The sequence below is a fragment of the Erpetoichthys calabaricus genome, chromosome 4, assembly GCF_900747795.2.
Source record: "Erpetoichthys calabaricus chromosome 4, fErpCal1.3, whole genome shotgun sequence".
NCBI classification, from domain to species: domain Eukaryota; kingdom Metazoa; phylum Chordata; class Cladistia; order Polypteriformes; family Polypteridae; genus Erpetoichthys; species Erpetoichthys calabaricus.
Genome location: NC_041397.2, coordinates 38,286,148 through 38,298,844, shown reverse-complemented (window position 1 = coordinate 38,298,844; position 12,697 = coordinate 38,286,148). Strand labels below are relative to the sequence as shown.

The 12,697-nt window shown below is 36.2% G+C and overlaps 1 protein-coding gene across 1 annotated transcript in view; it reads left to right on the top strand.

The window, feature by feature from the left end:
• slco2b1 (solute carrier organic anion transporter family, member 2B1) overlaps positions 1–12,697 on the top strand; it is a 125,252-nt gene that overhangs the window by 82,809 nt on the left and 29,746 nt on the right. Inside the window, exon 8 of the mRNA XM_028799342.2 lies at positions 9,996–10,083. Coding sequence (XP_028655175.1) covers positions 9,996–10,083 — 88 coding nt within the window. The remainder of the gene's footprint in view (positions 1–9,995; positions 10,084–12,697) is intronic.

The window sequence follows — 12,697 nt, the reverse complement described above, 5'->3', positions numbered from 1 at the left end:
TAAAAAATAAGTGGTCAGATGTCAAAGTCGAGGTGAAAACACGAGTTGTAACCTACCATCAGAGTGTCATACAGAAGCGTATTAAGGCACAGAGAAAAGAAAAAAAAAATTAGGGACACAGTGAAGAAAAAAAAGGTTGAAATGTAGACTTGAATCTTGAAATTTCCTGTTTAATTGTGTAGTGCATTTTGTCATTAAAGATGAACATCTTAAAATCCATCCATCCATCCATCCATTATCCAACCCGCTATATTCTAACTACAGGGTCACGGGGGTCTGTTGGAGCCAATCCCAGCCAACACAGGGAGCAAGGCAGGAAACAAACCCCAGGCAGGGCGCCAGCCCACCGCAGCATGTTAAAATCGATGTTTAATTTACTAGAGTTTCTCAAATCTCATCGGAACTAAAGTAGCACATTAAATCCTTTGTACTCTGTGTGTTTCCCGATCCCATCATTAATCACTATGTGCTTCTTAAAAGGGCCTTCTTTTTCATAGACATGAGCGTGTAGGCTGTAATCTCCACACGGCGTACTTTACATTCATGATATTACAGCTCTCTGGACATTTTAGAATAGTAACATAAATACTTGATATCATTTTCATGATGAAATGTATTAAAGCATGTATTAAACAGGTGGGGTCTTGGTGGCACAGTGGTAGCAATGAGCAGGTTCCTTGTCCAGGGATTGTTCTTAATATCTCCACTATTTTCTCGGTGCTGTACCAGCAGCGTTTTTCCATAGCTTTTAGGTGGTAGACCTGAATTATTCCAGAGATGATTAATAACAATTGGACTCTTACAGACTGTGTGACTTTGAGGTCCAGGACTGGGTAGTCTAGAGCCCAAAAACACTGGCAGAGCTCCAGTCAACATGAGGCTCAAGCAGATTCCATGCCCTGAGTAAACTGCTGTAGAAAGGCAGAAGGCCAGAAGTTGACAGCCAGCTATTATCCATTTTAAAAAGTGCTTTGTCAATATGTAGATTTCCCATTTGTCATAGCAAGACACAGGTAGGAGGTCTCCAGGAAAGGTCTGTTGGATAATATAACAGTTTTGACAAAGCTTGTAACTGGAAAGCATTTCTTCAGCTGCAGCAATCAACAAGTCATTTTCCTCCTTCTTTAACAGGCAAATAGAGCACACACTTCTTCAGCTAATGCTATCTGTTCCAAAAGAAAGTCAGCAGCTCTCTCTGAATACTAAATAAAAGTTCAAGAGGGGGTTCAACACACATTAACTTATGCTACATGGCTGAGGCTACTAAGTTATTAATAATCAGAACCCTTCTTCTGTATGAGAGCTGTGGTAAAAGCCATTTCCAACCCTTCTAGTGACTTTTCACATTGTCCTGCATTCTTTCCCAGTTATTTTCCTTAAAAGCCTCATCTCCAAGGTAAACACCAAGATGTTTAAGGCCACTCACTAGAGACCTGAAGACAATTTAGGTGGTATTTCACTGCCTTTTCCCATCAATACTGTTTACCCTTGCATGACACCCTCTGACATTTTTCCAAAACAGAAACCATGCCATCAACATCTGTTTGGTTTTCAATGAACACCATGATGTCACCTGTATATGCCACTGTCTGAAATTGCAAGGGTCACCCAGGAACAGACAATCCTCACACTACTTTTCTTAATTCCTTTAACAAGGGTTCAATAGCCAGGGAATACAACATCCCCACCAAAGAACAGCCCTGTCTTATCTCACACTCTATTGTAAATGGAGCAATTAGACCACCATTGATCTTTAGAACACTTTGAATGTCACTGTAGAGCATCTTTATCATTGAAATAAACCCAAAGGCCTCAAGAACTTCACACAAATAGTCAAGTTCCACCCTATGAAATCCTTTCTCCTGGTCAAGAGAAATGAACCCAACCTTCAGACCAAGAAGCTTAGAAATATGCATAATATCTCTGATCAGATAGATATTATGATTTATGCATTGAGTACACAGTAAGTCTGGATGAATCAGAGAGGCCATTCCTTCTCTCAGTCTAATTGCCAGAGCTTAAGAAATGATCTTATAGTCTGTGTAGAGTAGTGTCACAGGCCTCTAGTTCCTTATGTCACTTAAATCTCCAGACTTGAGCAGAAGAGTGACCACTGCTCTCCGACAACTTATGGACATCAGTCCCATTATCAAAACTGTCCCAAAATACAGCCAACAGGTCAGGTCCCAAAATATTCCAGAATGTTTGATAAAATTCAACTGGAATTCCATCAATTCCTGGTATCTTCCCTTTATTTCAACTCTCCATAGCAACCATAAGCCCTTAAAGAGATATAGCTTTGTCCAATTCAGATAGAAGTTCATCAGTAATTTTTGGCAAACCTTAAAAAAATTGAATTTTTTGTACACTTTCCTGATAACTCTTTAGAGAAGAATTCAGAATAAAGGATCACAACCCTTGAACAAATTTGACCCATTTCCCTCATTTCTTGACTTTCTGGTAATCTTAAACAGTCGATCGTTCAGCTGTGACCGTGTTTCCAGTACAAAAAAGTACCTAGTGGGTGCATCTGACTCTGCTTCAGCATGAAAATATGAACAGACCAGTGTCCCTTGGATTTTATAATCCAGCAGATCAGACAAAGCCATTTTCTTCCTCCTTAACTTTTCCACCCCATCTTCAGAAGAGCTAGAAGCCATGTTCTGTTGGAGCTCTGCAATATCTTGCTCTAAAATACCCATTGATGCATGTATGTTCTATTTAACATTCAAGGTGTACTGTTGATAGAACTGGCAAATTTGCACTCTCCTATGTGTCCCCATTGCCTCAGAGATAAAAAAAAAATTCCCTACTTGCCCCCTCCATTGTGCCCAGAAAAAGATAAAACTGTTTTAAAATGCAGGTCATATGCAGCCTGAAGTTAAAATGCAAATGGGATCTTTTATACCATAAATTGGGCAATGTAAAACCACAAATAACTAAATTGTGATCTGAAAGGACTGTAGAGTTTAAAAACAGGAATTAAAAATACTAAAACGATATTTAAAAGTATGCAGCCTGTCCAGTCTAGCCAAAGAGAGAGACTGCCCTTCACCTTTGCCCACATGTAATGTCTGGTACCCCATTCATCAAAAGAAAGAAAGAAAGAAAGAAAGAAAGAGAAAGAAAGAAAGAAAGAAAGAAAGAAAGAAAGAAAGAAAGAAAGAAAGAAAGAAAGAAAGAGTTATATAGCTCTTATAATTAAGATGTATACAGCTGATCTAAATGAAGTGGGCTTATGTATGCAAATACTGTATATTTTTGTGCTTGCTGTATTTTTATGTTGTAATATATATGGGGTTTCAGTTCTCCTATAGGGAAAGCATACATTGAACTGAAAGCATTTTTAAAATACATATGAAAATGTTTATTACATTCAACTGTAGCTGGGGTTGCCACATTGGCCTAGGAGAAAAATACTGTAAAGTTGTTTCTAGACTGACAGAAAGAGCAGAGAAGTCACTATTGAATTTATCTATCTTAATGTTAAATGATCACATAGTGGTAAAGAATTTAGTTTTAGTTCCACTAACTTGCTTATGAATGGAAAACTAGAGTACCTATAGAGAACTTCTCAGTGTAGTTACAAAACTCATCTACAGTATATTAAAGTAATGCACAACTCTACTGACCTCTTTGAAATTAAGAGACAACAATAGAAGCATATTTTTTTTAAAAATGGTTTTATTTCCTTCTTGTTTTGTCAATTTGCAACAGTGATGACCTAATGACTTAAAGGGAAATGAAATTTGCTTTTTTTTTAGTTTAAGGTTTTACTTTGGACTGTCTGAAAAAACAAAAATTTCCTTCCTCTTTGTTTCAAAATATGTTTAGTCAGATGTAGCAGCTAAAAACAATAAAGAAAAAATACAATGCAATTTGCCTCACCAAGTCTGTAAATCTTAATCTTTTTACTCAGACTTGAATATTAATTAACAAGGGATATGTGAATATTTTGTTTTTAGTGATGGAACAATGGGGGCCCTTTTTAATTGTATATTAATTGACTTTACTTACTCGTGATTTTTATAATAAAGTTTTATTACTTTGAACTCTATCTCTAGTGCTTATTAACTACAAATTCGTATTTCTGTAAACTGTTTATTAGGAGGTGTTAAGCCTGTAGAAAAAATGTGAAATGGCCCAAAAACCTAAGACTCACTCGCCATTCTTTTCCCAAACTTGCTGCCCCAGGTTAATTACTCTTTACTAGGAACATGAAACAAAGAGTAAAACTGAATATGAATAGCTTAGAAAAGTTATAAGTAAAAACAAATCATTAACCACCCTCACTAAGCTCTAGCCTGATCTCACCCCCAAACTCCCTAAGGTCCTATGAGTGAAGATTTAAAAAGTAGATAATAACAGAGGGCAGGGAAAAGAACAGAGCTGGGTTTCAGCCAACAGATGAAACCAAATACAGTCATACGCTGATTTACAGGCAACTGAGTCAAGGCTGAGGGCAAAAGAGAAAAAGAACAGGGTAGTAATGGCAGGGTCTTGGTTGTCTTCCTTCTTTTACCAATGCTGCAACCAACACATGGCCACAAACTAGCAGTAAGTTAAAAAAAATATATATAATTTTTCCAGTCCTTGGGGCACTGATTGATAATGGCAATTTTTTGAAGTTGTTCTTTACGCAACTAGCACATCATTTTTGTTTGCTTTCTATGAAGATGATTTGCAGTTCTTTCTTTCATTAAGAAGGTAGTAACAGCTTTTAAATATTAATACATCTTTTATTATTATTTTTATTATTTCACAGGGCCTCACATGTTTTCTGACTCTTGTATGGCCCTTTAAGGTTTGTTTTGATCGGCTCTGCTCTATGTGACTAATTCTTATGTATTTGGCCCATACCATCTTCCCATACATGCAGCCACTGAGGCTCAAAAATCTGTTTGCACTGCTCCATATCAGCAATTAAGGTATGTGTACTGGTGACACACTCCAAATCTACAGAGCCTCAATTACAATGACCTGTACACTTTCTGACGGACATAATGGCTGGACCCAAATGGAGTAATAAGTTGAGGCACGACTGTATAGACTGTTTCTGGACTGAATCATTTGATTGGAGGACAAAAATTCTCCCATTCATTGTCATGACATTATCCAGTCATGCAGGTGACCCACAGCTGATAGCTAATTTTTGATGTTAGCTCTTGAAGCTCCATTGATTTTTTATTGCAGGCAGCTTGAGAAGCATTCATTACTAATAGGATAATTTGCATTGGTATAGGGAAAGATTGTTTCACTCTTTACAGCATAAGGCTCAGACCAATGTAGTTTTCAATTGGGTGGGAGGAATTGAGAAAAGAGCCTAAGAAGGAGAAACATGAGGAGAGCAAAAGATATATCAGTAGTCAAATATGAAGAGACAAAATTTAAAAAGAGAAAGAATAAGGAATTGAAAGAAAAAGTATTATTATGGGGCACATGTTGAAATGTACATGGAACATGGAAAGACCAAAGCTGACAGAGGGAATCAGAGGAGAGAGTCCTATAGCAAATTACAGGAATAATATAGAGTCAATAGACCATTTGGTCTGCTGGTGATTAGGATTTTTGATGAAGAAGTAATATTTTTAAAAACAGTGTTTCATAACAGAATATTAAATGGGAGGTCATGCTGCTAAATTGGAGAATATTGTTAACAGGTTTGTAAGAGGTTTACAGAGTATGAAATAGAGTGGAAAATGTTTTTGAAGAGGAGAAAAACATTGAAAAAAACAATAAGAAGACGATGGTGAAGTAAGTAAGATACTAAAATTCCACCTCTCCCGAGAACTGACCTCAGCCAAAGATAGAAAAGAAAGAAGAGGCAATAGAGAACCCGAATTCCAGCAATTGCAACAAACTGAGACCTTATCATTAAAATATTACTTACGGTAGAGATTCCCATGTGTGCTCAAGTCCTACTTTGATAAATGGGAGTTTTTTGAGTGCCATCTGGGGTTCTAGATGATGTGAAGTTCTTTTAAAAAATTAAAGACACTTAAATAATGTGCACCTTTTAAAGATTCATAATAAGTTAATAATAGTTGCTAGCACGTAATCAACTAATAAATCATGTTCATAATATTACTTTATATGGGTAGTGCGTGGGTCAAAAATTATGATTCTTCTTCCTTGAGACTTATGGAAAAATCAATTTCACAGTAAAGCTGAGTATTAACTAAGAAATATGAGTGGTTATGTAATGGAAAGTTAATAAAAAAAAGTTCTTATTCAAGATTCTTTGAAGATTTTTTACATATTGTAGAGGTTACTGTAGCTCCATGTAAAATTACACATTGTTCAATATTAAACCTAAGAGACCGTATGGCTCCGTTGTGTATTGATTTTGTTTTTTCTTTCAGTTTTGTAATTGCAGACTATATCCTGTTTTTCCCGTATATCTGATTTTAGAGCATTGTGTCAGTTCAGAAATACCCCAGATGATTTTTCTTTTACTTTAATGAATTTGGCAGAGATATGAGTAATTTATTTCCAAGGAAGCATCTGTTTTATAGAAGCTTATTAGTAAGAGTCGACCATTTTATTGCTTTTAAATTATAAATTCTATTTTTAAGCAAATACAGGAGACAGACAGATGTAAATGAATAAGGATATACAAAGATTATTACCATTCTCACTTGTTCGGCCTTGGTTGCAGAAGACATTTCTGTGTTCCAAAATACTATTACAACTAGACACATTTTCATAAAATTATTACAAAAGACAATAGCAATGGAAACAAGAGGTCTGTTAATGAAAATATTTAACAAGGGGCAGGAATGAAACTCAACAGCTACAGTGGTCTTTCATGGCAAGGCTGAGAACCCACATTTACAGAAATGCACCTTTACTGGAAACCAAACAATGTACCATAATAAATATTAAAGTTAAGATTCCAATAAAGCACTTTCAGCATGGCCTATGAGGCTAACTAACATCTTTTTCTGGTTTAATGGTGTTATTTTTATGAGCAACTTCTATACTTTACAAATTTTGCCATTGTTTAAATATTTAATTTTATCACATTTTTGAAATTGTGTGTATATTTTCTGGCTATTTGCTTAAAGCATTATTTAGTTTCTACTGCAATATCTTGCTTATTTTGTTTCCTTTAGTAAATAAATGGTTTTAAAGAGGAGAATATGGCATGCTTTGTTTTGTTAAATATTTTTAAATCCATGTAGCCATCCTCTTACCAAGTGAGGGGAATACATTGTAATATCCTCATTACAATTTTATAGATGCATAAATGAATTTCTCTTTTAAATTCTAATCAATGGCAGTATGGAGCAGTGAGCACAATTGTCATGTCACCATCCATGAGCCCCAATTCTGAGCTTTTGCTGTGCAGTATTATTTCAGGAGTATGCAGATTTACTTTAATGATTTCAGTTTCGATTTTATTGTCATGAATTTGTAGTTTCTATTTAGGGATTCCAGTTTTCCAGGTTCTTCTTGTGACTTTGTGAATTTTCTTTACCAATTCAGATTTTCAACCATTTTGAACTTCATTCACTTTAGATGTTCTGTTATTTCTATGATGTTGTGAATTTTCTTTGGGCAGCTTACTTTTCTACCTTCAGTGTGTAGATACAATTCAAGAGATGCACTGCTAGACTTTTAACAGTCACCTAAATTACTCTTTTGATAGCCTATGTTGTGCTATAATTATGTGCAAACTGAAATGGAACAGCTTTCCATTTAGAAATTTTTCCTACATTTCATACAAAACAGGTGATCCAAAAACAGCTAAATAGTTGGAACTACTTTAATATGTCCAAGAATTGTGTTTAATACGTTTAAGCAGGAGCATGCAGTATGTTGGCACAGTAGTTACCTCTGCTCCTGGAAAAGTTGAGCATGAGGATGTGATGCTAGTTGTATTTTTGCTTAATTAGTAGTGAAAAGGAATTCTTCTTCAAAGTAGAGTATTCATAAAAATGTAACATGAAATATTATTTTGAACTTGAACTATTTTGGGCTGTCTGACTGTGTTTTGATGGATTTATGCTATATATAAAACACAAAAATGTTCCACACATCACTTTTTCAAATGTATATCATCCAAGTTTACTAGAATGCATTACCAATTATAAGTTTAACTTCAGTATATTTTTCAATATATAATTCAATTAAATAAACACTTAAGTTTCTAAATTCAAAACTTCCATCCATTTTCCAACCCACTATATCCTAACACAGGGTCACGGGGGTCTTCTGGAGCCAGTCCTAGCCAGCACCGGCAGGAACAAATCCTGGGCAGGGTACCAACCCACCGTAGGACACACACACTAGGGACAATTTAGGATCGCCAATGCACCTAACCTGTATGTCTTTGGACTGTGGGAGAAAACCAGAGCACCCGGAGGAAACCCACACAGACACGGGGAGAACATGCAAACTTCACGCAGGGATGACCAAGGACTCGAACCCGGGTCTCCTTACTGCAAGGCAGCAGCGCTACCACTGCACCACCGTAAATTCTAAACCTGCCTAATTTAAATTTTAGAGTCACTTGTACAGGAGGCTATCATGGCAGAATCATGTGCAAACGAGAAACCAGTCCAACATTCACAAATATTAGAGCTGGAATCCATCTTACTAACCGAAGGTTGTAAACCGGATATGGACGCAGGGCGCTGGGCACATCGAGGCACACACGCACTGCCGCACTGCAGCGCATCACATGGCGTAAACCGGATATGGACGCAGGGCGCAGGGCTGAACTTGAAGTGCTCCACTCTGCCAGCGGTCGGTGTCAGCAAAGGCAACGGAATCACGTCTCCACAAAACGAGACCGCTTTACTACAGATATGCGTATGTAATTAAATGACATTTCCCCAGACACACCCACCCTCCATAATATGTCATCCATCCAGATATCGAACGGAACAGAAACTGATTGCCATTCTTGGATATCCGATTCGCTGGCGAATCGCGGGCTTACTAGTTAATCATAATCTGCATGTCTTGTTGGTTTATGAGGAAAACTAGAGTGCTCATGAAAAATGCAGACAGTTACGGAATGTTAGAACTATACAGAGCTGTTGATTGAATGAGGAACTCAAGTCCTTGGGGTGAGATTTTTAAAACTTGCATAAACACAAATAGAGGTTCAAAATGTGCATATGTAACTTTCCACAAAAAGCTCATAATTTAAAAAGAAACCTTGATGGGAGAACTTGTGTATATTTATTGCTATTCAGATTCATCTGTACACAAATCATCTGGGATGCCAAGATGATACTTGGTAGCCTGGTTCACCCAATGATTCATTTGTTTGGAGGCAAATTAGCTTTTGCAGATGCTCAGACACTGGTGCCTTACACATTAATTTGAGCCTCAGAACACAGAAACATGGTGCTATAATGTTACACATTCTTTTGTTGCAATCATTTGTGGAGTGCATCACAGGACTTCTGAAATATAGTTGATACTGTCCCAATACGGCAGGTGGGAGGCTGTTCTACCAGCCAATGAAAGTCTGCAGCATTGTGACTGCATATGTATGAGGTTGATTAGCATAGTTCATAAAAGGTAGTTTCAGGGTGGCAGCTAGACAGGGTTTGAGGTGCAAAAAAATATCATATTTACAAAACTGGACATACACACATTTACAAGATGATTGTGATTTATAAAGGGTAAATTGCATAAATCACAATCATCTTGTAAATGTGTGTATGTCCAGTTTTGTAAATATGATATTTTTTGGCATATGCATATTTATGTTTTTTGGTATATGCATATTTTAACGCCCAGATCCACACAAAGTTTTATAAATGAGACCCCTGGAGATGAGAAGCTGCAGGGCTCACCTAACTAATAATTAAAATGAATAAATTGTTTTTCTTTAAAGTTGTTCAAATGCAGGAACTTTTAGCTCAAGGTGCACCAGTGCCTATGTTATTATTTAAACTTCCTTTTAATATCCATAGTTCCTATAATGTTTAAGAGTATACTTTGTATCTATTTTAAATCTTGTATTTTCTTTAAAGGCTGATGTTCAATTGTCAAACAAAAGATCAAAGAATAAAATGAAAGAAGAAAGCACGAGAAACCAAACATTACTGGAATTCATTAAAAGCAAGTAGTTTCCATAATTTTATTTAAAGTATGACTATTTTAATGGAAAAGGTAATATATTTATGCAATTATATTACAGGTAAAATTCCATTACAATGAATATCTTTACAACGAAATTTTCATTACAACAAAGTATTTTTATGATCCCCATATGACACAAGTTTATAGAAATCTCGTTACTACGAAGTACATTCAGCAGATACTTTCATTATAACAAAGTGCACAAAAGGAAATGCTAAGAAAAATTCTTGTCAGCATAACTTGTAGGCAGGAGGAGATTAAAATTAACGCGAAAGAAGCTATTGAAATTATTCAAAACGCCTGGATACAAGTTAAAGAAAGCACTATAGTAACAAATACAGAATCTCATTACAACAAAATTTTCGTTACAACAAAATATTTTTTAGGTCCCTGTGAGTTCGTTGTAACGGAATTTTACCTGTATATTGTTCTATTTTCCGGTTGCCAAGTTAAATGTATTGTACTTGTTCTTCTCTTTTATATTTTTTTCTGATTTATGTACTTTAGTGAAGGAAACTGTAAACATTAATCAAAATCGTAGTACAGATTTGAACTACTGTCTGTCAGAGCCTTTCTGAGGAATAAACTCTTTAATATGTTTTACTGATCAGTTAGGAAGTCTCTTTTTTCTTTGCATCCCCTGTGTAACAAGTTATTAAATTAGTGTTATGCCAAGGAACCTCAGTTTTCAATTAGACAATGGCAGCACTGGGATTTGATATATTTATCTTACAGCAGGGATGAATATTTTAAATTTTTATACACACTGTAAGGTAATATTTTATAGAGAACGTATATATGTTGAAGTGAATTACTATTGTTATTTTATGGTTATGTTTAAAGATTTAAAGAAAGATATTCTTTACAACTAAATATTCTGGAAGACAATTTTCCTTGAAAAATGTGTATGCCCCAGTAAACAATCAATATCCACTCTTTCATTTGAGGTATTTATGGCCAAAGCTGGGCATTGTGATGTTGCACAACATTGATTTTTATAATTTAAGTCACACAGCTTTGGATTTGCCTTGAGCTTGCTTCTGATTTATGCTTTATCAAAACATTAGTAATGCAGTTACCACAGAATCACTGCATGTACTCAAAAATACAAATACTTTACTGTCAGTATTTTGTTCATGGATCTGTCCTTTGTTTGTTTTATAAGGAATAAACAAATCAAATGGGCTGCATGGTGACTAGTGCTGCTGCCTATTGTATCCAAAATCCTGATTGTGAATCTTGTGCCCAGTTATTGTCAGTGTCTAGTTTGTGGATGCTACCCACAACTCTACTCTGGTTTTCCTCTCACTTTCCCAAAGATCAGCTGGCACTTTCCCAAAGATCACTTTATGTGGCAATAGGGTCCTAAAGTAGTGTAGCACCCTTTTGAGGACTATTTATTGACTTGTGCCCAGTGCTGCCAGGGTAGACTTCAGTTACATGCAACTCTGAATTGGGTTAAGTGAGTTTGAGAATGCTGTTTTTTTTTAAACTAAAAGTGTATAATGACACAGATGTGTGCTATATATGATCCACCATAACTAGACTAACCATAATTACAGGCTTAGAGACCATGCTTAACTTCCCCCTCACATGCAGCTCTTCACAACAAGTCTGTTTACTCCAACTTAAATTAGGTAATGATAAATTCATAATGGATACAGATATATAAAATGTACCATCCACTGAATGATTTTAATCTTTTTAAAGCTTACAATATTCTGGGGGCAGCACGGTGGCACAGTGGCAGCGCTGCTGCCTCGCAGTAAGGAGACCTGGGTTAGCTTCCTGGGTCCTCCCTGTATGGAGTTTGCATGTCTGCGTTTCTTCTGGGTGCTCTGGTTTCCTCCTACAGTCCAAAGACATGCAGGTTAGGTGCATTGGCGATCCTATATTGTACCTGGTGTGTGCTTGGTGTGTGGTTGTGTGTGTGTCCTGCGGTGGGCTGGCTCCTTGCCTGGGGACTTGTTCCTGCCTTGAGCCCTGTGCTGGCTGGGATTGGCCCCAGCAGACCCCCATGACCCTGTGTTAGGATATAGTGGGTTGGACAATGACTGACTGACTGACTGACAATATTCTGGGGACAGCAACCTCGTCCACAAGACAAGAACCTAAACTTAAATGTAGTCCTGGTCTATCAATCATCCAAAGCATGCTAGATTAAAGTGACCAATTACCTTAACATACACATCTGTAGGATGTATTCAAACACTTTGGTAGAATGAGAAGAATATACAAAGGCCACACACACTGCTCAGGGAAAATTTGAACCTGAGACCCTGGAGTTGTGAAGAGGCTTTGTAGATGTAATAATAATCAACAACAAGAAAGGATTGATGTCAGAGACAATTCAGAGTTGTATTTTCATGATAAAAAACAGCCAATAATACAAGAAGTTTATTGTCATATAAACAGTAAAAATATTTGATATATTTGTCTTACAGCAGGGATGAATATTTTAAATTTTTTTACACACTGTAAGGTAACATTTTTCCACATTTACTTGGGTTATTATCATTAATTAATACTATGGTAATTTCTAATAAATGCAAATATACTAAATACAAAATCAACCAGGTATTGTTAACAAAAA